General features: G+C 50.4%; 1 protein-coding gene across 1 annotated transcript in view; it reads right to left on the minus strand.

Annotated features, from left to right (window-relative positions):
• Positions 1 to 20,474, minus strand: part of CUNH8orf82 (chromosome unknown C8orf82 homolog) — a 35,009-nt gene extending 14,535 nt beyond the window's left edge. The window contains exons 1-2 of the mRNA XM_073680009.1: positions 20,263 to 20,474; positions 20,126 to 20,174 (exon numbers count right to left, since the gene is read on the minus strand). Of these exons, the coding sequence (XP_073536110.1) occupies positions 20,126 to 20,174; positions 20,263 to 20,457 (244 nt within the window). The 5' untranslated portion in view covers positions 20,458 to 20,474. The remainder of the gene's footprint in view (positions 1 to 20,125; positions 20,175 to 20,262) is intronic.
• Between the last annotated feature and the right edge of the window lie 5,614 nt (positions 20,475 to 26,088).

Genomic DNA, 26,088 nt, shown 5'->3' on the forward strand with positions numbered 1-26,088 from the left:
AGGATGTAACTCAGGATCAGTAATGTAATGTATGTACACAGTGACTGCACCAGCAGAATAGTGAGTGCAGCTCTGGAGGATAATACAGGATGTAAATCAGGATCAGTAATGTAATGTATGTACACAGTGACTGCACCAGCAGAATAGTGAGTGCAGCTCTGGAGTATAATACAGGAGGTAACTCAGGATCAGTTATGTAATGTATGTACACAGTGACTGCACCAGCAGAATAGTGAGTGCAGCTCTGGAGTATAATACAGGATGTAACTCAGGATCAGTAATGTAATGTATGTACACAGTGACCGCACCAGCAGAATATTGAGTGCAGCTCTGGAGTATAATACAGGATGTAACTCAGGATCAGTAATGTAATGTATGTACACAGTGACTGCACCAGCAGAATAGTGAGTGTAGCTCTGGAGGATAATACAGGATGTAACTCAGGATCAGTAATGTAATGTATGTACACAGTGACTGCAGCAGCAGAATAGTGAGTGCAGCTCTGGAGTATAATACAGGATGTAACTCAGGATCAGTAATGTAATTTATGTACACAGTGACTGCACCAGCAGAATAGTGAGTGCAGCTCTGGAGTATAATATAGGATGTAACTCAGGTTCAGTAATGTAATGTATGTACACAGTGACTGCACCAGCAGAATAGTGACTGCAGCTCTGGAGTATAATACAGGAGGTAACTCAGGATCAGTAATGTAATGTATGTACACAGTGACTGCACCAGCAGAATAGGGAGTGCAGCTCTGGAGTATAATACAGGAGGTAACTCAGGATCAGTAATGTAATGTATGTACACAGTGACTGCACCAGCAGAATAGTGAGTGCAGTTCTGGAGTATAATACAGGAGGTAACTCAGGATCAGTAATGTAATGTATGTACACAGTGACTGCACCAGCAGAATAGGGAGTGCAGCTCTGGAGTATAATACAGGATGTAACTCAGGATCAGTAATGTAATGTATGTACACAGTGACTGCACCAGCAGAATAGTGAGTGCAGCTCTGGAGTATAATACAGATATAACTCAGGATCAGTAATGTAATGTATGTACACAGTGACTGCACCAGCAGAATAGTGAGTGCAGCTCTGGAGTATAATACAGGATGTAACTCAGGATCAGTAATGTAATGTATGTATACAGTGACTGCACCAGCAGAATAGTGAGTGCAGCTCTGGGGTATAATACAGGAGGTAACTCAGGATCAGTAATGTAATGTATGTACACAGTGACTGCACCAGCAGAATAGTGAGTGCAGCTCTGGAGTATAATACAGGATGTAACTCAGGATCAGTAATGTAATGTATGTACACAGTGACTGCACCAGCAGAATAGTGAGTGCAGTTCTGGAGTATAATACAGGAGGTAACTCAGGATCAGTAATGTAATGTATGTACACAGTGACTGCACCAGCAGAATAGTGAGTGCAGCTCTGGAGTATAATACAGGATGTAACTCAGGATCAGTAATGTAATGTATGTACACAGTGAATGCACCAGCAGAATAGTGAGTGCAGCTCTGGGGTATAATACAGGAGGTAACTCAGGATCAGTAATGTAATGCATGTACACAGTGACTGCACCAGCAGAATAGTGAGTGCAGCTCTGGAGTATAATACAGGATGTAACTCAGGATCAGTAATGTAATGTATGTACACAGTGACTCCACCAGCAGAATAGTGAGTGCAGCTCTGGAGTATAATACAGGATGTAACTCAGGATCAGTAATGTAATGTATGTACACAGTGACTGCACCAGCAGAATAGTGAGTGCAGCTCTGGAGTATAATACAGGATGTAACTCAGGATCAGTAATGTAATGTATGTACACAGTGACTGCACCAGCAGAATAGGGAGTGCAGCTCTGGAGTATAATACAGGATGTAACTCAGGATCAGTAATGTAATGTATGTACACAGTGACTGCACCAGCAGAATAGTGAGTGCAGCTCTGGAGTATAATACAGGAGGTAACTCAGGATCAGTAATGTAATGTATGTACACAGTGACTGCACCAGCAGAATAGTGAGTGCAGCTCTGGGGTATAATACAGGATATAACTCAGGATCAGTAACGTAATGTATGTACACAGTGACTGCACCAGCAGAATAGTGAGTGCAGCTCTGGAGTATAATACAGGAGGTAACTCAGGATCAGTAATGTAATGTATGTACACAGTGACTGCACCAGCAGAATAGTGAGTGCAGCTCTGGAGTATAATACAGGAGGTAACTCAGGATCAGTAATGTAATGTATGGACACAGTGACTGCACCAGCAGAATAGTGAGTGCAGCTCTGGAGTATAATACAGGAGGTAACTCAGGATCAGTAATGTAATGTATGTACACAGTGACTGCACCAGCAGAATAGGGATTGCAGCTCTGGAGTATAATACAGGATGTAACTCAGGATCAGTAATGTAATGTATGTACACAGTGACTGCACCAGCAGAATAGTGAGTGCAGCTCTGGGGTATAATACAGGAGGTAACTCAGGATCAGTAATGTAATGTATGTACACAGTGACTGCACCAGCAGAATAGTGAGTGCAGCTCTGGGGTATAATACAGGAGGTAACTCAGGATCAGTAATGTAATGTATGTACACAGTGACTTCACCAGCAGAATAGTGAGTGCAGCTCTGGAGTATAATACAGGAGGTAACTCAGGATCAGTAATGTAATGTATGTACACAGTGACTGCACCAGCAGAATAGGGAGTGCAGCTCTGGAGTATAATACAAGATGTAACTCAGGATCAGTAATGTAATGTATGTACACAGTGACTGCACCAGCAGAATAGGGAGTGCAGCTCTGGAGTATAATACAGGATGTAACTCAGGATCAGTAATGTAATGTATGTACACAGTGACTGCACCAGCAGAATAGTGAGTGCAGCTCTGGAGGATAATACAGGATGTAAATCAGGATCAGTAATGTATGTACACAGTGACTGCACCAGCAGAATAGTGAGTGCAGCTCTGGAGTATAATACAGGAGGTAACTCAGGATCAGTAATGTAATGTATGTACACAGTGACTGCACCAGCAGAATAGTGAGTGTAGCTCTGGAGTATAATACAGGAGGTAACTCAGGATCAGTTATGTAATGTATGTACACAGTGACTGCACCAGCAGAATAGTGAGTGCAGCTCTGGAGTATAATACAGGATGTAACTCAGGATCAGTAATGTAATGTATGTACACAGTGACTGCACCAGCAGAATAGTGAGTGCAGCTCTGGAGTATAATACAGGAGGTAACTCAGGATCAGTAATGTAATGTATGTACACAGTGACTGCACCAGCAGAATAGTGAGTGCAGCTCTGGAGTATAATACAGGAGGTAACTCAGGATCAGTAATGTAATGTATGTACACAGTGACTGCACCAGCAGAATAGTGAGTGCAGCTCTGGAGTATAATACAGGAGGTAACTCAGGATCAGTAATGTAATGTATGTACACAGTGACTGCACCAGCAGAATAGTGAGTGCAGCTCTGGAGTATAATACAGGAGGTAACTCAGGATCAGTAATGTAATGTATGTACACAGTGACTCCACCAGCAGAATAGTGAGTGCAGCTCTGGAGTATAATACAGGATGTAACTCAGGATCAGTAATGTAATGTATGTACACAGTGACTGCACCAGCAGAATAGTGAGTGCAGCTCTGGAGTATAATACAGGATGTAACTCAGGATCAGTAATGTAATGTATGTACACAGTGACTGCACCAGCAGAATAGGGAGTGCAGCTCTGGAGTATAATACAGGATGTAACTCAGGATCAGTAATGTAATGTATGTACACAGTGACTGCACCAGCAGAATAGTGAGTGCAGCTCTGGAGTATAATACAGGAGGTAACTCAGGATCAGTAATGTAATGTATGTACACAGTGACTGCACCAGCAGAATAGTGAGTGCAGCTCTGGGGTATAATACAGGATATAACTCAGGATCAGTAACGTAATGTATGTACACAGTGACTGCACCAGCAGAATAGTGAGTGCAGCTCTGGAGTATAATACAGGAGGTAACTCAGGATCAGTAATGTAATGTATGTACACAGTGACTGCACCAGCAGAATAGTGAGTGCAGCTCTGGGGTATAATACAGGAGGTAACTCAGGATCAGTAATGTAATGTATGGACACAGTGACTGCACCAGCAGAATAGTGAGTGCAGCTCTGGAGTATAATACAGGAGGTAACTCAGGATCAGTAATGTAATGTATGTACACAGTGACTGCACCAGCAGAATAGGGAGTGCAGCTCTGGAGTATAATACAGGATGTAACTCAGGATCAGTAATGTAATGTATGTACACAGTGACTGCACCAGCAGAATAGTGAGTGCAGCTCTGGGGTATAATACAGGAGGTAACTCAGGATCAGTAATGTAATGTATGTACACAGTGACTGCACCAGCAGAATAGTGAGTGCAGCTCTGGGGTATAATACAGGATGTAACTCAGGATCAGTAATGTAATGTATGTACACAGTGACTTCACCAGCAGAATAGTGAGTGCAGCTCTGGAGTATAATACAGGAGGTAACTCAGGATCAGTAATGTAATGTATGTACACAGTGACTGCACCAGCAGAATAGTGAGTGCAGCTCTGGAGTATAATACAAGATGTAACTCAGGATCAGTAATGTAATGTATGTACACAGTGACTGCACCAGCAGAATAGGGAGTGCAGCTCTGGAGGATAATACAGGATGTAAATCAGGATCAGTAATGTAATGTATGTACACAGTGACTGCACCAGCAGAATAGTGAGTGCAGCTCTGGAGTATAATACAGGAGGTAACTCAGGATCAGTAATGTAATGTATGTACACAGTGACTGCACCAGCAGAATAGTGAGTGCAGCTCTGGAGTATAATACAGGAGGTAACTCAGGATCAGTTATGTAATGTATGTACAGTGGGTACGGAAAGTATTCAGACCCCTTTACATTTTTCACTCTTTGTTTCATTGCAGCCATTTGGTAAATTCTAAAAAGTTCATTTTTTTCTCATTAAAGTCCACTCTGCACCCCATCTTCACTGAAAAAAACAGAAATGTAGAAATTTTTGCAAATTTATTAAAAAAGAGAAACTGAAGTATCACATGGTCATAAGTATTCAGACCCTTTGCTCAGTATTGAGGAGAAGCCCCCTTTTGAGCTAGTACAGCCATGAGTCTTCTTGGGAATGATGCAACAAGTTTTTCACCCCTGGATTTGGGCATCCTCGGCCATTCTTCCTTGCAGATCCTCTCCAGTTCCGTCAGGTTGGATGGTGAATGTTGGTGGACAGCCATTTTCAGGTCTCTCCAGAGATGTTCAATTGGGCTTAAGTCAGGGCTCTGGCTGGGCCAGTCAAGAATGGTCACAGAGTTGTTCTGAAGCCACTCCTTTGTTATTTTAGCTGTGTGCTTAGGGTCATTGTCTTGGAAGGTGAACCTTCTGCCAAGTCTGAGGTCCAGAGCACTCTGGAAGAGGTTTTCATCCAGGATATCTCTGTACTTGGCCGCATTCACGTTTCCTTCTTTTGCAACCAGTCATCCTGTCCCTGCAGCTGAAAAACACCCCCATAGCATGATGCTGCCACCACCATGTTTCACTGTTGGGATTGTATTGGGCAGGTGATGAGCAGTGCCTGGTTTTCTCCACACATACCACTTAGAATGATCACCAAAAAGTTCTATCTTCATCTCATCAGATCAGAGAATCTTATTTTTCATAGTCTGGGAGTCCATGTGTTTTTGAGCAAACTCTATGCGGGCTTTCATATGTCTTGCACTGAGGAGAGGCTTCCGTCGGGCCACTCTGCCATAAAGGCCCGACTGGTAGAGGGCTGCAGTGATAGCTGACTTTGTGGAACTTTCTCCCATCTCCCTACTGCATCGCTGGAGCTCAGCCACAGTGATCTTGGGGTTCTTCTTTACTTCTCTCACCAAGGCTCTTCTCCCACGATTGCTCAGTTTGGCTGGACGGCCAGGCCTAGGAAGACTTCTGGTGGTCCCAAACTTCTTCCATTTAAGGATTATGGAGGCCACTGTGCTCTTAGGAACCTTGAGTAATGCAGAAATTCTTTTGGAACCTTGGCCAGATCTGTGCCTTGTCACAATTCTGTCTCTGAGCTCCTTGGGCAGTTCCTTTGAGCTGATGATTCTCATTTGGTCTGACATGCACTGTGAGCTGTGAGGTCTTATATAGACAGGTGTGTGCCTTTCCAAATCAAGTCCTATCAGTTTAATTAAACACAGCTGGACTCCAATGAAGGAGTAGAACCATCTCAAGGAGGATCACAAGGAAATGGACAGCATGCAACTTAAATATGAGTGTCTGAGCAAAGGGGCTGAATACTTATGACCATGTGAGATTTCAGTTTTTCTTTTTTAATAAATTTGCAAAAAATTTCTACATTTCTGTTTTTTTCAGTCCAGATGGGGTGCAGAGTGCACTGTAAGGAGAAAAAAATGAACTTTTTAGAATTTACCAAATGGCTGCAATGAAGCAAAGAGTAGTAAACACTTCGGCCAGCATGATAAAAGTCAAGAGTAGGAGGTGTGGAAAAGACACAACTCTCACCCCATAGCCGTGAGATATTGCCTACTCAAAAATAGATATTGAGACGCTGAGAGAGACTGAGTATGCGGCATATAAAAAGAGCTTTATTACTTACAATATAGATTCATAGTGAGACATATATAATAAATATGTGCGATTTGTGGAACAAATATAAAAACAGGAATTACCCAAAGAATCTCCACAATCACAATGCAGCAGATAGAAATAATCGACTGAGCCCAATGTCCCAGTTAAGGCTGCAGGCAACTTAGTCTTTACATAAGAGAAGGGGGGCCAAAAACAGCCCTATGTATGACAGGGTAACGCCATAAGAAAAGAGCAGACCAGGGGTTAATGTAACAGCTGATGACAGGTGAAACAGTTCAAAAGAATTAGATAAGTATCAAGCGTTTCCTCTAGTGTCAATACACAACCAAACTGTGCAGTATAGTCACCAGAGCTTGCTCGAGAAGGGGAAGGGGACAAGGCAGGAGCGGGCCGATGTGGAACCTGCGAGCCTCGACGCGCGTCTCGCGAGCTTAGCTTTATCAAGAGGCGTCGAAACAATGAAACAAAGAATAAAAAATGTAAAAGGGGTCTGAATACTTTCCATACCCACTGTAGGTATTCCACAACATATATATCTATATCCAGCTGAACTAACAGTCCTTCTGAGGACTAATCCAGCTGCATATAATCAGTGGTGATAGCAGGAGTTAGGCAGGCAGGCAGTGTATATAGCAGATTGCAGTGTATATAGCGTAACAGGGTCCATTGAACGTTCTGTCTGCTGCTGCTGTTCTCACAGATATTTGTAGACATAGCCCCAGGTCTCAGGGGCCAGGGCTAATTTTTTTTTATCTTAATCCTGATTAGTTGCTTAAAAAGCAATCCAGAGTACACCATATTTTCTGCTCCATTTGCTTGTTCGCACTGCAGAATACAGCCAGATGTTTTTGATTTTATTGATATTAATGAATTGTGGAAGCAGAGGAACTTTTTTCAATGATCAGACGCACGTGATCCATATGACTGCGGTAATAATGCAGACAATATTCTACTCCATGTAAAGTCAGCCAGCTGTGTTTTGTTGAACCTATCGACACTTGGTCGCTGACAAATACCATACTATTAGGGGACTGCCTGAAACCGTGGCCATCAGACGTTATCCCATATTACTGCCATAATAAAACAGAGATTTTTGGGAACCTGTCAGATATTGTCCTCCATTTAAAATGGTAAAGGTGCATGTCAAGGGAAGGGGACGTGATAGTGATGGTGCACGGAGGCCGTGGACAAGCTGAAATTGTGCCACAACAAACACCCACATCTTCTCGCTCGACCTTCCTGTCCCAATTAATAGGGGACGGCAGCACACCACTATTGAACCCAGAGCAGTGTCAAAAGGTTGTTGGCTGGATAGCGGATAATGATTCCAGTCACTTAGCCGCCACCACCACCACCCTGTCTTCCACACGGTCAAGTCTCTGTAGCCGTGAGTCTGGACCGCATATTCCTCACCCTGATCCTCCTTCCTCCCACCATGCCGAGTGCCTGGAGACAACTGATCCCACACTTGGACACTCTGAAGAGCTGTTCACTTTCCCATTTATAGATTCGGGCCTCTCGCCCGGTCCACTTGAAGCGGGGCAAGAGGAGATTGCATGTAGCGATGCCCAAATATTTGAGCAGCCACGGTCACACGAAGGCGACGGTGGGAAAGTGTCACAAGAGGTGGACGATGATGAGACACAATTGCCAGAAAGTCAGGAGGAGGACCAGGGTGCGGAAGTGGAAGACGAGGTGGTGGATGATCTAGTAACTGACCCAACCTGGCAGGAGGACATGCAGAGTGAGGACAGCAGCACACAGGGGGAGGGAGGCAGAGCACCCCAACAGGCAGGAAGAAGCAGTGTGGTGCCCACAGACAGAAGGCAGGCAACCATTCCCCGTAACACCAACACGAAGGAAGTTGCCAGTAGAACTGTTAAGTCTTCCCGAGTCTGGTTGTTTTTTAAAGACTCTGCCAAAAACCCCAAAAAGGCCATTTGCACCACCTGCCAGGCCAGCATCAGCAGGGGTGGCAAAACGACCAGCCTGTCCACCACCAGCATGACCAGGCACATGGCAGCAAAGCACCCGACTTTGTGGGCCGAACCCCAGGGGCCAGGAACAGTGTCTGCGGGTGGCACCATTGCTTCTTCCACTGTTGTGCATGCAAGCCAATCCCCTGTCCATGGCGCATGCGAAGACGCCTCCTGCCCTGCACTTGTCATTACACACTCAAGTAGCAGCATCAGGAAGCACGTCCATGTCCTTGTCCCAGCGCAGCGTTCAGTTGTCCCTACCCCAGTCCTTGGAACGCAAGCGCAAAAACGCAGCCAACGCCCCACAAGCCACACTACTAAATTCTCACATTTCACGACTGCTTGCGCTTGAAATGTTGCCTTTTAGGCTCGTGGAGATGGAAGATTTCCGCAACCTGATGGCGGTGGCCATCCCTCGGTACTCGGACCCCAGCCGCCACTATTTCTCCTGGTGTGCCGTCCCCTCATTACACAAGCACGTGTCCCAAAACATTAGCTGTGCTCTCAATAACACAGTTACCGGTAAAGTCCACCTAACCACAGACACGTGGACAAGTGCTTATGGGCAGGGACGGTACATCTCACTGACGGCACACTGGGTTAACATAGTGGAAGCCTTGGGATGGAACACGTCCTCCCGACGCCAAGGCCCTAAGTCAATCAGTGTTGCCCCCAGTCTACAGCTCTTGCACCTCACCATCCTCAGCCTCCTTCTCCGAAATGACCACACCAGTCGCAGGCTGGAAGCACTGCAGCACTGCCTCGGCTAACCGGCAACAGGCTGTGCTGAAGCTAATATGCTTAGGTGAAAAACCGCACAATGCTTTAGAGTAGTGGACAGCTCTGAAAGAGCAGGCAGATCTGTGGCTCACACCGCTGAACCTACATCCAGGCATGGTCGTGTGTGACAATGGCCTGAACCTGGAGGCGGCTCTGAGGAGAGGCGAGCTCACACACGTACCATGCCTGGCCCATGTGCTTAACCTCGTTGTTCCGCATTTTCTCAAATCCTACCCGGAGCTGCCCAATCTGCTTGTTAAAGTATGCCGCCTGTGTGCCCATTTTAGAAAGTCACCTACAGCTTCCGCCGCCCTTGCCGTGTTTCAGCAGCGTTTGCAGCTTCCGGCTCACAGACTGGTGTGTGATGTCCCCACGCATTGGAACTCTACACTGCAGATGTTGGGAAGGATTTGTGAGCAGAAGAGGGCAGTTGTTGAGTACCAGCATCAACAAGGCCGTCAATATTCAGTTCAGACTCCACACATAAGACCTCAGGAGAGGACATGGATGTCAGACATATATACCATCCTCCAAAACTTTGAGGACTCCACCAAGATGGTGAGCGGCGATGACGCCATAATTAGCATCACCATCCCGCTTCTCTGTCTTCTGAAACGCTCGCTGCTCACAATTAAAGAGGATGCATTGCAGGCGGAGCACGATGAGATGGAGCAAGGAACCATACAGGGTGATTACACACAGCCCAGCCTCATCTCATCCCAACGTGGATTAGGGGACAGTAAGGAAGAGGAGGAGGAGGAACAGGAGCTGATTTCCTGCTCTACAGACAGTACTACCTGCACAACTGTCATACCGTCTGTTCAGCGTGGATGGCCAGAGGACAGAGAGGAGGAGGAGAGCATGGTCAGTTGTCCTCTTGTTCAGGACACGGAAGTCTTGCCCGTTAGCAGTCTGGCACGCATTGCTGACTTTCTGTTACGCTGCCTTTCCCGTGACCCTCGCATTGTACATATGTTGATCGACAGTCATTACTTGTTGGTGACACTTCTAGACCCACGCTACAAGGAGAACTTTATATCTCTCCTTTCCGTGCAGGACAGGCCAAATTAAATGGGGCTGTACCAGAAGGCCCTTGTTGAGGAATTATTAAAAAAATTCCCATCTGAAAATGCTGGTGGCAGAGGTCACAGTTCATTGGACAACCAATGAGTACAGGTGAGAGAGAGACACAACTCCAATCCAGCAGAGGAGGGGGAACACTGTCAAAGTTCTGGGGCAGTTTTCTCAGACCCTCCCATCGCACAGGCCCTGAGGCGCGGGGTACTCTCACAAGGAGTGCAAAGTTTGGGAAGATGGTGAGGGAGTACCTTGCCGACCGTACCAACGTCCTCCGTGATTCCTCTGTGACTTATAATTATTGGTTATCCAAGCTGGATACATGGAATGAACTGGCTCTCTACTCCTTGGAGGTCCTGGCCTGCCATGCCGCCAGTGTTTTGGCAGAGATGTGTTTTAGTGTCACCGGGCTATTATAACATATACACAATAATAGTATAGTAGACTCACTCCTTAATAATGGGAAGGACAATTCAAATTGATTCTATATTCTAGAATATTAACTGTCTTATCAGAATCGTTTACGGGTGAGGTATTGCAGTATGGATAGCGTATTACTGTGTGCTGCTGAAAAAAACTAAAAATCTATTATATTTCCTATTAATAACGCTGTTAGCTGCATTTACAATAGGGACAGGTGCTGCTAGGTGGCATCATCAGCTGGAGATGAGTGTTGATCATCATCGTCGTATACATCTCTTTCACAGTCCATTACCTGATATCTTCCATGCACTCGTTGACCGATTAATATTTTTTAACACTGATCTTTACTCACAAATTCATGAATGCAGGCAGGGTTGCTGGCGTTTCTTCACAGTTTGTTGCTGCCACGTCCAAAGAAAACTTTCTTGGACCGGGTAAAATCTATTTTTTATTGTACACTATTACCTCTCTTATCTGAGATTCGTGTACACGTGACCTATAGCAGTAAGGATAGCGTCTTACAGGCATCTAGTCCGGGATTATTGTATTATACTCCGTGCTGAAAAAGAAAATTATATTCGCTATTGATAACGCTGGATTGATGGTATCAGCTGGAAATGAGAGATCATTCTGGATGTGTCTGATGATGTCACACAGCACATGGCCAGATAAGGTGGTAAATAGTGTTGAGCATTCCGATACTGAAATATCGGGTATCGGCCGATATTCACTGTATCGGAATTCCGATACTTAATTCCGATACTTTTATAATATCGAATACCGGAATCGGAAGTTCCCATAATGCCTGCGCTCTGCAGTGTCTCTGAAGGATGACAAGCTGGATGGCAGCGCTCAGCTGCGATCCAGCTTGTCATCAGAATGCCATCCCAGCGTGGGAGAATTCTCCTGATTGTTTAAAAGCCGGCGCGCGGTAAAAAGCCGCCGGCTTTTAAACAATCACACAGCCCCATACTGCTTCCCCGCAGCCTCCCACCCCGATCCTGCGCTCCCCTCGCCACCTCCCATCCCGATCGTAAATTAGGACCGGGCGGGGAGCGCAGCACCAAGGAGCGAAGGACCCGGGCGGGGAAGCCGGCAGTGAAAAGACTTCACCGCCGGCTTTCCCGTTCTGTGCTGCGCTTTCCCGCCGGTTATTTCAAATGAACAGCTGAGGTATCAGGTGATGCCGATCAGCTGTTCATTTGAAGTAGCCGCGGTGCCCTCAGAGGGTTCATGTGAGTTCATGCTTGACTGCATGAACTCACATCAACTTTCCCACGGCCGCACAGGTCAGCCTCACCTCCCAGACCCGTCATGATTAGTGTGTGCGGGGTGTGTGTGTGTGCGGGGTGTGTGTGCGGGGTGTGTGTGCGGGGTGTGTGTGCGGGTGTGTGTGCGGGGTGTGTGTGTGCGGGTGTGTGTGCGGGGTGTGTGTGTGCGGGTGTGTGTGCGGGTGTGTGTGCGGGGTGTGTGTGTGCGGGGTGTGTGTGTGTGCGGGGTGTGTGTGTGTGCGGGGTGTGTGTGTGTGCGGGTGTGTGTGCGGGCAGACATAGGCCGATGTGACACTACTACTCCCATCGGCCTATGTCTGTCCCCCGTCCACTCCTGCCAGCAGGATCAGCTCGATGGGAGCAGTAGTTCCCATCAGCCTGATCCTGCTATTTAAATTGCCCTACTGTGTCCCCAATAAATGTTAAATACATGTCATTGGTGGCCAGTGGTTACCTAAAAGAAATTAGTTCATACATTACCTGTCCCCGCCGATCGCCACCTAAAATAAAGTAAAAAATAAAAAACTACACCTATACTCACCAAGACACCTAATTCCCCGAAGCCATCGATCTCCTGTAATAAAATATAAAATAATAAACCACAACCTTATCCTTACCCCTCCGTAGTAGTCCACGAGTGTCCCACGAAGATCTCCAGTTCAGAGCAGCCACATAGAATGTGACCGCTCTGAACCGCTGCCGCCGCTAGAATGACGGGGCCGTAAGGGTTCACCGGAGTTCAGGCAGCGCTGCTCCGGTTAGCTCCTTTACGGCACTGCTGTATCGTGAGAAATTCCCACGGTACAGCACTGCCGTAAAGGAGGTCTCCGGAGCTGCGCTGCCTGAATGCACTCCGGTGACCTCAGTCAGTGGCTCCCGCTGCCGGGAGCGGACGTGTTCCCGGCAGCGTGAGCTTACAGCAGCCATGCACAGCTGTCACCATCTCCAGATGTGACAGCTGTGCATGGGAGATCAGCGCAGGAACGTGGACAGGTAACTATTTTTTTTTTAGTAAACTAAGAATTAAATAAAATGGTGTTTTATTTCAAATAAATTATTTTTTTCTGGGTGTAGTGTGTGTTTTTTCTTTTTAACACTTTGTAGGTTAGTAATGGGGGTGTCATATAGACGGCCATCATTACTAACCTGGGCTTCATGGCAGCTGGCGCTGACATGAACCCCACCACTATTACCCCCTGCCACCGCACCAGGGCAGCGTGGAAGAGCGAGGCTAAGTGCCAGAATTGGCGCATCCTATGGATGCGCCATTTCTGGGGCGGCTGACGGCTGGTGTTTCTAGCCTGGGAGGGGGCCAATATTCATGGCTCCCTTCCTGGGCTATTAATATCAGCCCCCAGCTGTCTGCCTAGCCTTTGCTAGCTATTAAATTAGGGGGGACCCCACGTCATTTTTTTTTGGGGGGTCCCCCATTTTAATAGCTAGTAAAGGCTAGGTATTCAGCTGGGGGCTGATATTAGTAGCCTGGGAAGCTCCGTGGGTTTTACCCCCTTCCCAGGCTTCAAACATCTGCCCCAGCCGTCTGCTTAACCTCCGCTAGAGACTAAAATTATGGGGGATCCCACGCCATTTTTTTTTTAAATAAATCCTTTATTTTAACACTAAATGACATTTGAGGACTTAATAAAGATGCAGTCCCTAAATTATTATTTATTTTTTAATAAATTTTTCCCAAAACTTTTGACGTGGGCTTCGCCATATTTTTGTATGCCAGCCAGGTACAGCATCCAGCTTCTATGAACGCGCCATTTTCCGGGGCGGCCGCGGACTGCAATTTTCAGCGGGGGGGGGGGGGGAGGGCAAAAAGCTTGGGCCTCCCTGCGCTGCAGATTCCATCCCCCAGCTGCCTAGTTGTACCTGGCTGGACACAAAAATAGGGAGAAGCTCCACGTTTTTTTTTTTTTAATTATTTCATGAAATTCATGGAATAATTAAGAAAAAAAGGGCTTCCCTATATTGTTGTGTCCGGCTAGGTACAAATAGGCAGCTGGTGGTTGGGGGCAGCCCGTTCCTGCCTGCTGTACCTGGCTGGACACAAATATAGTGTGAAGCCCCACGTCAATTTTTTTTTAATTATTTCAGGAAATTCATGAAATAATTAAAAAAAAATTATGTGGCGCTTCGCCCTATTTTTGTGTCCAGCCAGGTACAACTAGGCAGCTGGGGGCTGGAATCTGCAGCGCAGGGAGACCCAAGCTTTCTGGGTCCCACCCGCTGCAAATTGCAGTCCGCAGCCGCCCCGGAAAATGGCGCGTTCATAGAAGCGCCATCTTCTGGCGCTGTACCCAACTCATCCAGGGCCCTGGTGCGGTGGCTCACTGGGTAATAAAGGGGTTAAGGCCAGCTTGGCATTATCAGCTGGCCCTAAGCCCGAAATTCATGGGGTCACGCCAATATTAGACATGACCGCCATGAATTTCTAGTAAAGTATTTAAAAAAAACACAAACACCCAGAAAAAAGTCCTTTAATTGAAATAAAGACACAATTCTTTATTGTTCTAAATTAAACCATACTTACCGCCACACCCATTCCAGCTGAAGCCAACGATCTCCTGCAATAAAAGTAAAATAATAAAGCAACCTCATCCTTACCTTCCATGGCTCCCACGACAGCTTCAGCTCTGCTACATCGAGATGACTGGCTGGACCGCAGCAGAACGCTGCCATCCAGCCTGTCATCCCGCGGACACTGAGAAGCGCAGGCATGCTTGCGCTCCTCAGTGTCTTTCTGTGACGTCATCCAGATGAGCCGAGGTCATGTCCAATGAACTCGGCTCACCTCATGCACGTCACTGACAGCGTGGGAAAATTCTCCTGCACTCAGCGCTTCAGCGTGAGAATTCTCCCACGCTGTCAGTGACGTGCATGAGGTGCGCCGAGTTCATGGGACATGACCTCACCTCATGCACGTCACTGACAGCGTGGGAAAATTCTCACGCTGAAGCGCTGAGTGCAGGAGAATTCTCCCACGCTGTCAGTGACGTACATGAGGTGAGCCGAGTTCATTGTCGGCTCATCTGGATGCCGTCACAGCCAGACACTGAGGAGTGGAAGTATGCCTGCGCTTCTCAGTGTCTGCGGGATGACAGGCTGGATGGCAGCGTTCTGCTGCGGTCCAGCCTGTCATCTCGATGTAGCAGAGCTGGAGCCGTCGTGGGAGCCATGGAAAGGTAAGGATGAGGTTGCTTTATTATTTTTCTTTTATTGCAGGAGATCGTTGGCTTCAGCTGGAATGGGCGTGATGGTAAGTATGGTTTAATTTAGAACAATAAAGAATTGTGTGTTTATTTCAATTAAAGGACTTTTTTCTGGGTGTTTGTGTTTTTTTTAAATACTTTACTAGAAATTCATGGTGGTCATGTCTAATATTGGCGTGACCCCATGAATTTCGGGCTTAGGGCCAGCTGATAATGCCAAGCTGGCCTTAACCCCTTTATTACCCAGTGAGCCACCGCATCAGGGCCCTGGATGAGTTGGGTACAGCGCCAGAAGATGGCGCTTCTATGAACGCGCCATTTTCCGGGGCGGCTGCGGACTGCAATTTGCAGCGGGTGGGGCCCAGAAAGCTTGGGTCTCCCTGCGCTGCAGATTCCAGCCCCCAGCTGCCTAGTTGTACCTGGCTGGACACAAAAATAGGGCGAAGCTCCACGTTTTTTTTTTTTAAAATTCATGAAATTCATGGAATAATTCAGAAAAAAAGGGCTTCCCTATATTGTTGTGTCCGGCTAGGTACAAATAGGCTGCTGGTGGTTGGGGGCAGCCCGTTCCTGCCTGCTGTACCTGACTGGACACAAATATAGTGCGAAGCCCCACATCAATTTTTTTAAATTATTTCATGAATTTCCTGAAATGATTTAAAAAAAATTGACGTGGGGCTTCGCACTATATTTGTGTCCAGCCAGGTACAGCAGGCAGGAACGGGCTGCCCCCAACCACCAGCTGCCTATTTGTACCTGGTTGGACACAACAATATAGGGAAGCCCTTTTTTTCTTAATTATTCCATGAATTTCATGAAATAATTTTAAAAAAAAATACGTGGAGCTTCGCCCTATTTTTGTGCCCAGCCAGATACAACTAGGCAGCTGGGGGCTGGAATCCGCAGCGCAGGGAGGCCCAAGCTTTCTGGGGCCCCCCCCGCTGCAAATTGCAGTCCGCAGCCGCCCCGGAAAATGGCGCGTTCATAGAAGCGCCATCTTCTGGCGCTGTACCCAACTCATCCAGGGCCCTGGTGCGGTGGCTCACTGGGTAATAAAGGGGTTAAGGCCAGCTTGGCATTATCAGCTGGCCCTAAGCCCAAAATTCATGGGGTCACGCCAATATTAGACATGACCACCATGAATTTCTAGTAAAGTATTTAAAAAAAACACAAACACCCAGAAAAAAGTCCTTTAATTGAAATAAACACACAATTCTTTATTGTTCTAAATTAAACCATACTTACCACCACGCCCATTCCAGCTGAAGCCAACGATCTCCTGCAATAAAAGTAAAATAATAAAGCAACCTCATCCTTACCTTTCCATGGCTCCCACGACAGCTTCAGCTCTGCTACATCGAGATGACAGGCTGGACCGCAGCAGAACGCTGCCATCCATCCTGTCATCCCGCAGACACTGAGAAGCGCAGGCATACTTCCACTCCTCAGTGTCTGGCTGTGACGGCATCCAGATGAGCCGAGGTCATGTCCAATGAACTCCGCTCACTTCATGTACGTCACTGACAGCGTGGGAAAATTCTCCTGCACTCAGCACTTCAGCGTGAGAATTTTCCCACGCTGTCAGTGACGTGCATGAGGTGAGCTGAGTTCATTGGACATGACCTCACCTCATGTATGTCACTGACAGCGTGGGAGAATTCTCACGCTGAAGCGCTGAGTGCAGGAGAATTTTCCCACGCTGTCAGTGACGTGCATGAGGTGAGCTGAGTTCATTGGACATGAACTCGGCTCATCTGGATGACGTCACAGAGAGACACTGAGGAGCGCAACCATGCCTGCGCTTCTCAGTGTCTGCGGGATGACAGGCTGGATGGCAGCGTTCTGCTGCGGTCCAGCCTGTCATCTCGATGTAGCAGAGCTGAAGCTGTCCTGGGAACCATGGAAAGGTAAGGATGAGGTTGCTTTATTATTTTTCTTTTATTGCAGGAGATCGTTGGCTTCAGCTGGAATGGGCGTGATGGTAAGTATGGTTTAATTTAGAACAATAAAGAATTGTGTCTTTATTTCAATTAAAGGACTTTACTCTGGGTGTTTGTGTTTTCTTTTAACTTTGACTATGGGGTTAGTAATGGGGGTGTCTTATAGACGCCTCTCCATTACTAACCTGGGCTTGATGTCAGCTGGCATTATAAGCTGACATCAACCCCAACCCTATTACCCCCTGCCACCGCACCAGGGCAGCGTGGAAGAGCGAGGCTAAGTGCCAGAATTGGCGCATCCTATGGATGCGCCATTTCTGGGGCGGCTGACGGCTGGTGTTTCTAGCCTGGGAGGGGGCCAATATTCATGGCTCCCTTCCTGGGCTATTAATATCAGCCCCCAGCTGTCTGCCTAGCCTGTGCTAGCTATTAAATTAGGGGGGACCCCACGTCATTTTTTTGGGGGGGTCCCCCATTTTAATAGCTAGTAAAGGCTAGGTATTCAGCTGGGGGCTGATATTAGTAGCCTGGGAAGCTCCGTGGGTATTACCCCCTTCCCAGGCTTCAAACATTTGCCCCAGCCGTCTGCTTAACCTCTGCTAGAGCCTAAAATTAAGGGGAACCCCACGCCAATTTTTTTTTAAATAAATCCTTTATTTTAACACTAAATGACAAGTACAGTAATCAACACTGTCACTGTACTTCATATATATGTGACTGACATGTTTCTATCTATCTAATCTATGTGTGATTCTCTATTCCTTCTATTCTAAATTGTCGGGTACAGATGCTGAATTGCCGGCCGGCTTTCTTAAAGAGACGGTACATGAAAACACTATTATTTTTTTAAATAAATCCTTTACACTAAATGACAAGTTCTGTAAGCAACACTGTCACTGTACTTCTTATATATGTGACTGACATGTTTCTATCTATCTAATCTATGTGTGAAGCTCTATTCTGTCTGTTATAAATTGTCGGGTACAGATGCTGAATTGCCGGCCGGCTTTTTTAAAGAGACGGTGCATGAAAACACTATTATTTTTTTTAATAAATCCTTTACACTAAATGACAAGTACAGTAAGCAACACTGTCACTGTACTTCATATATATGTGACTGACATGTTTCTATCTATCTAATCTATGTGTGAAGCTCTATTCTTTCTGTTGTAAATTGTCGGGTACCGGTGAATGCCGCTGATGAATTGCCGGCTTTTCATGTCATTCTACATTATTCTTAGTTGTTTTACTTCATGTAGAATTAACCTACAAGGAAAGAAAGGGTTTATTTTCATTCCGATATTTGTGTCCCATTGACTTGCATTGGTTTCCGGTATCGGAATCGGCGATATCCGATACTTTTTGGGTATCGGCCCGATCCAATCCGATCCGATATTTCCTGATATCGGAAGGTATCGCTCAACACTAGTGGTAAAATGTTAAAATGACATTTCCCAGTGAATGCATTTGTCTTGGTTGAAAGCAATGCAAAAGTGCAAAAACGCATAAAAAATGCTACTTGTGAACATAGCCCAAGGTGTGGAGGAGTATTTTTGTTTTTGGGTATTTATTTTGTCTTATATACAAGTCATTACCCTGGAAAGGATGCTCCTTAACATATTTCACAGGAAAATCCATTTTGGATTCGTTTTTGTATGTTTTATTGTGAGTCCGTAAAAGTGGCGTAATACTGTAACAACGTTGTTGACAGCAGTGATCTGGGGGTCAGAAATGCTTCCAGGGGTCTTCCCCATGCTGTCCCCATGTCATTTGAGCACTGTTCCCATCGATTTGGGCAATTTTTAGGCCTCTGCAGACCGCCGGGGGGAGCCGCCTAAAAAATGCTTGAGTTTCCCATGGACTTACATTGGGCTCATTGCTCAGGTCGAGCTCCCGAGTATTCAAGCACCCGAGCATTTTAGTGCTCGTCCATCACCAGTCTCTGGTTTTCTTGCTGCATCTTCTGTCTGTCGCTGTGGATTTACCGGCCTCTTACTGCATTTCTCGTGATGCACTGGAAAGCTCAGGATGAATAGAAGGTCAGGTCCCTCCTAGCCCGGGGTTACTGCAGGGCATGGCTTCAGCCATGAAGAGGCGCTCAGGATTAGAAAATTATAGCATGTGCTTTTTATTACCATCTATCCACAGTGGTGTCTGATACGCACCGTCTGACAGGAGGGGGCGCTGTATCTGACAAGGAAGCAGAGCTTTCTTTTTTGTCTAATCCAGGACCAACATCCATATCATGGATTGATGTCAGCGCACCCTGCTCACACAGCTGAGGGTTTGTCACAATGTATATGTGCAGTCCATCCTATGATAGCAGCACAGATCCGCTCCTGTTCAGCGCTCCAGGGCTGTTATACACCGCGTGTCAGCAGGACCAGGGCAGGGTGATGGCCGCCTCCATTCACTGACATTAAGCAGATGTATTAGTACTGCTCATTACCAGGTGATTAATCCATGGCCTGCTGACCCCCGGGGTGTCCCCTATATACACTGATATATACGGATATATACAGTACACACTGATATATATACTGATATATGCTGTATACACTGATATCACCCCGGTCCCACTGTCCTTCCCCCTGTAGACTGTGAGGCCGCAGAGCGCCCCCCTCTGTACCCGGTGGTCTTTGATCTCTCATTTCTGTGACTCCTCGTGTAAAGAGCCGGAAACACCAGTGCCATAGAAATAATAGGGGGCGGTGATTCCCGCCTCCTCCACCAGGCGGCGCAGCCCGCGACACATTTGCATCTTGTACCTTTAAAAGAAGTGATGAAATTCTTCACTTTGGCGTCATCCAGGAAGAGCTGGAAAATAAAGAGAAGAAATCATGCTGCAGCCGATCCCAGCACAGCAATGACAGCTATGGGCGCCACAGCCCAGCGGGCCCCGCACCTGTCCCTGGTGGTCGATGTAGTAGAAGTACTCCCTTGTCCGGGGGTCGGGGTTCTGGCCCTGGACATAATGAAGGCTCCTGCGGGAGCCCCTGAGGGCCGGGGGCGGGGACAGGCGGCCGTGCAGGAGCCGTAGCGCTGGGCCGGACATGGCGAGGACGGCTCGCTGGGTCACTATGGAAACCAATGCAATCATTTCCGGGCACCGCCGGAAACCGGAGCACTGGAGAAAGGTTCCGGGAGCGAGAGCGTTACCGCGGTGCGAATATCGGTGACGTCACGTCCGCGGCGCTGGACCCCCCCCCCCCACAGGTAATGTCACTGCTGCGCCCCCCACAGGTAATGTCACTGCTGCGCCCCCCACAGGCAATGTCACTGCTGCGCCCCCCACAGGCAATGTCACTGCTGCTCCCCCCACAGGCCTCACGAGTAATGTCACTGCTGCTCCCCCCACAGGTAATGTCACTGCTGCGCCCCCCACAGGTAATGTCACTGCTGCGCCCCCCACAGGCAATGTCACTGCTGCGCCCCCCACAGGTAATGTCACTGCTGCGCCCCCCACAGGTAATGTCACTGCTGCGCCCCCCACAGGTAATGTCACTGCTGCGCCCCCCACAGGCAATGTCACTGCTGCGCCCCCCACAGGTAATGTCACTGCTGCGCCCCCCACAGGTAATGTCACAGCTGCGCCCCCCACAGGTAATGTCACTGCTGCGCCCCCCACAGGTAATGTCACTGCTGCGCCCCCCACAGGCCTCACGAGTAATGTCACTGCTGCTCCCCCCACAGGTAATGTCACTGCTGCACCCCCCACAGGCCTCACGAGTAATGTCACTGCTGCGCCCCCCACAGGTAATGTCACTGCTGCTCCCCCCACAGGTAATGTCACTGCTGCACCCCCCACAGGTAATGTCACTGCTGCGCCCCCCACAGGTAATGTCACTGCTGCACCCCCCACAGGTAATGTCACTGCTGCGCCCCCCACAGGTAATGTCACTGCTGCGCCCCCCACAGGTAATGTCACTGCTGCGCCCCCCACAGGTAATGTCACTGCTGCGCCCCCCACAGGTAATGTCACTGCTGCGCCCCCCACAGGCAATGTCACTGCTGCGCCCCCCACAGGCCTCACGAGTAATGTCACTGCTGCGCCCCCCACACGTAATGTCACTGCTGCGCCCCCCACACGTAATGTCACTGCTGCGCCCCCCACACGTAATGTCACTGCTGCGCCCCCCACAGGCAGTGTCACTGCTGCTCCCCCCACAGGCCTCACGAGTAATGTCACTGCTGCGCCCCCCACACGTAATGTCACTGCTGCGCCCCCCACAGGCCTCACGAGTAATGTCACTGCTGCGCCCCCCACAGGCAATGTCACTGCTGCGCCCCCCACAGGTAATGTCACTGCTGCGCCCCGCACACGTAATGTCACTGCTGCGCCCCCCACAGGCCTCACGAGTAATGTCACTTCTGCGCCCCCCACAGGCCTCACGGGTAATGTCACAGCTGCGCCCCCCACAGGTAATGTCACAGCTGCGCCCCCCACAGGCTTCACGAGTAATGTCACTGCTGCGCCCCCCACAGGCTTCACGGGTAATGTCACTGCTGCGCCCCCCACAGGCCTCACGAGTAATGTCACTGCTGCGCCCCCCACAGGCCTCACGAGTAATGTCACTGCTGCGCCCCCCACAGGCCTCACGAGTAATGTCACTGCTGCGCCCCCCACAGGCCTCACCAGTAATGTCACTGCTGCGCCCCCCACAGGCCTTACCAGTAATGTCACTGCTGCGCCCCCCACAGGCAATGTCACTGCTGCGCCCCCCACAGGTAATGCCACAGCTGCGCTCCCCACAGGCTTCACGAGTAATGTCACTGCTGCTCCCCCCACAGGCCTCACAGGTAATGTCACTGCTGCGCCCCCCACAGGTAATGTCACTGCTGCGCCCCCCACAGGTAATGTCACTGCTGCGCCCCCCACAGGTAATGTCACTGCTGCGCCCCCCACACGTAATGTCACTGCTGCGCCCCCCACAGGCCTCACGAGTAATGTCACTGCTGCTCCCCCCACAGGCCTCACGAGTAATGTCACTGCTGCTCCCCCCACAGGCCTCACGAGTAATGTCACTGCTGCGCCCCCCACAGGCCTCACAAGTAATGTCACTGCTGCTCCCCCCACAGGCCTCACGAGTAATGTCACTGCTGCTCCCCCCACAGGTAATGTCACTGCTGCGCCCCCCACAGGCCTCACGGGTAATGTCACTGCTGCGCCCCCCACAGCTAATGTCACTGCTGCGCCCCCCACAGGTAATGTCACTGCTGTGCCCCCCACACGTAATGTCACTGCTGCGCCCCCCACAGGCCTCACGAGTAATGTCACTGCTGCTCCCCCCACAGGTAATGTCACTGCTGCGCCCCCCACAGGCTTCACGGGTAATGTCACTGCTGCGCCCCCCACAGGCCTCCCGGGTAATGTCACTGCTGCGCCCCCCACAGGTAATGTCACTGCTGCGCCCCCCACAGGTAATGTCACTGCTGCGCCCCCCACAGGCCTCACGAGTAATGTCACTGCTGCTCCCCCCACAGGCCTCACGAGTAATGTCACTGCTGCGCCCCCCACACGTAATGTCACTGCTGCGCCCCCCACACGTAATGTCACTGCTGCGCCCCCCACAGGTAATGTCACTGCTGCGCCCCCCACAGGTAATGTCACTGCTGCGCCCCCCACAGGCCTCACGAGTAATGTCACTGCTGCTCCCCCCACAGGTAATGTCACTGCTGTGCCCCCCACAGGCCTCATGGGTAATGTCACTGCTGCTCCCCCCACAGGCCTCACGGGTAATGTCACTGCTGCGCCCCCCACAGGCCTCACGGGTAATGTCACTGCTGCGCCCCCCACACGTAATGTCACTGCTGCGCCCCCCACAGGCCTCACGAGTAATGTCACTGCTGCGCCCCCCACAGGCTTCACGGGTAATGTCACTGCTGCGCCCCCCACAGGCCTCACCGGTAATGTCACGGCTGCGCCCCCCACGGGTAATGTCACTGCTGCGCCCCCCACGGGTAATGTCACTGCTGCGCCCCCCACAGGCCTCACGAGTAATGTCACTGCTGCTCCCCCCACAGGTAATGTCACTGCTGCGCCCCCTACAGGTAATGTCACTGCTGCGCCCCCCACACGTAATGTCACTGCTGCGCCCCCCACAGGCCTCACGAGTAATGTCACTGCTGCGCCCCCCACAGGCCTCACGGGTAACGTCACAGCTGCGCCCCCCCACAGGTAATGTCACAGCTGCGCCCCCCACAGGCTTCACGAGTAATGTCACTGCTGCGCCCCCCACAGGCTTCACGGGTAATGTCACTGCTGCGCCCCCCACAGGCCTCACGAGAAATGTCACTGCTGCGCCCCCCACAGGCCTCACGAGTAATGTCACTGCTGCGCCCCCCACAGGCCTCACGAGTAATGTCACTGCTGCACCCCCCACAGGCCTCACGAGTAATGTCACTGCTGCGCCCCCCACAGGCCTCACGGGTAATGTCACTGCTGCGCCCCCCACAGGCCTCACGGGTAATGTCACTGCTGCGCCCCCCACAGGTAATGTCACAGCTGCGCCCCCCACAGGCTTCACGAGTAATGTCACTGCTGCTCCCCCCACAGGCCTCACGGGTAATGTCACTGCTGCGCCCCCCACAGGCTTCACGAGTAATGTCACTGCTGCTCCCCCCACAGGCCTCACGGGTAATGTCACTGCTGCGCCCCCCACAGGTAATGTCACTGCTGCGCCCCCCACAGGTAATGTCACTGCTGCGCCCCCCACAGGTAATGTCACTGCTGCGCCCCCCACAGGTAATGTCACTGCTGCGCCCCCCACAGGCCCCACAGGTAATGTCACTGCTGCGCCCCCCACAGGTAATGTCACTGCTGCGCCCCCCACAGGTAATGTCACTGCTGCGCCCCCCACAGGTAATGTCACTGCTGCGCCCCCCACAGGTAATGTCACAGCTGCTCCCCCCACAGGCTTCACGAGTAATGTCACTGCTGCTCCCCCCACAGGCCTCACGGGTAATGTCACTGCTGCTCCCCCCACAGGCCCCACAGGTAATGTCACTGCTGCTCCCCCCACAGGCCCCACAGGTAATGTCACTGCTGTGCCCCCCACAGGTAATGTCACTGCTGCGCCCCCCACAGGTAATGTCACTGCTGCGCCCCCCACAGGTAATGTCACTGCTGCGCCCCCCACAGGCCCCACAGGTAATGTCACTGCTGCGCCCCCCACAGGCCCCACAGGTAATGTCACTGCTGCGCCCCCCACAGGTAATGTCACTGCTGCGCCCCCCACAGGTAATGTCACTGCTGCGCCCCCCACAGGTAATGTCACTGCTGCGCCCCCCACAGGTAATGTCACTGCTGCGCCCCCCACAGGTAATGTCACTGCTGCGCCCCCCACAGGTAATGTCACTGCTGCGCCCCCCACAGGCTTCACGAGTAATGTCACTGCTGCTCCCCCCACAGGCTTCACGAGTAATGTCACTGCTGCTCCCCCCACAGGCCTCACGGGTAATGTCACTGCTGCGCCCCTCACAGGTAATGTCACTGCTGCGCCCCCCACAGGTAATGTCACTGCTGCGCCCCCCACAGGTAATGTCACTGCTGCGCCCCCCACAGGTAATGTCACTGCTGCGCCCCCCACAGGCCTCACGAGTAGTGTCACTGCTGCTCCCCCCACAGGCCTCACGGGTAATGTCACTGCTGCGCCCCCCACACGTAATGTCACTGCTGTGCCCCCCACAGGCCTCACGAGTAATGTCACTGCTGCTCCCCCCACAGGCCTCACGGTTAATGTCACTGCTGCTCCCCCCACAGGTAATGTCACTGCTGCTCCACCCACATGCCTCACGGGTAATGTCACTGCTGCGCCCCCCACAGGTAATGTCACTGCTGCTGCGCCCCCCACAGGTAATGTCACTGCTGCTGCGCCCCACACAAGTAATGTCACTGCTGCGCCCCCCACAGACCTCACGAGTAATGTCACTGCTGCTCCCCCCACAGGTAATGTCACTGCTGCGCCCCCCACAGGTAATGTCACTGCTGCGCCCCCCACAGGCCTCACGAGTAATGTCACTGCTGCGCCCCCCACAGGTAATGTCACTGCTGCGCCCCCCACAGGCCTCACGAGTAATGTCACTGCTGCTCCCCCCACAGGCAATGTCACTGCTGCGCCCCCCACAGGTAATGTCACTGCTGCGCCCTCCACAGGCCTCACGAGTAATGTCACTGCTGCTCCCCCCACAGGTAATGTCACTGCTGCGCCCCCCACAGGCTTCACGGGTAATGTCACTGCTGCTCCCCCCACAGGCCTCACGGGTAATGTCACTGCTGCGCCCCCCACAGGCCTCACGAGTAATGTCACTGCTGCGCCCCCCACAGGCCTCACGAGTAATGTCACTGCTGCGCCCCCCACAGGCTTCACGGGTAATGTCACTGCTGCGCCCCCCACAGGCCTCACGGGTAATGTCACGGCTGCGCCCCCCACGGGTAATGTCACTGCTGCGCCCCCCACACGTAATGTCACTGCTGCGCCCCCCACAGGCCTCACGAGTAATGTCACTGCTGCTCCCCCCACAGGTAATGTCACTGCTGCGCCCCCCACAGGTAATGTCACTGCTGCGCCCCCCACAGGTAATGTCACTGCTGCGCCCCCCACACGTAATGTCACTGTTGCGCCCCCCACAGGCCTCACGAGTAATGTCACTGCTGCGCCCCCCACAGGCCTCACGGGTAATGTCACTGCTGCGCCCCCCCACAGGTAATGTCACAGCTGCGCCCCCCACA

The sequence above is a fragment of the Phyllobates terribilis genome, unplaced genomic scaffold (genome assembly GCF_046119375.1).
Source record: "Phyllobates terribilis strain yellow unplaced genomic scaffold, ASM4611937v1 Scaffold_4__5_contigs__length_816908805, whole genome shotgun sequence".
Taxonomy (NCBI): domain Eukaryota; kingdom Metazoa; phylum Chordata; class Amphibia; order Anura; family Dendrobatidae; genus Phyllobates; species Phyllobates terribilis.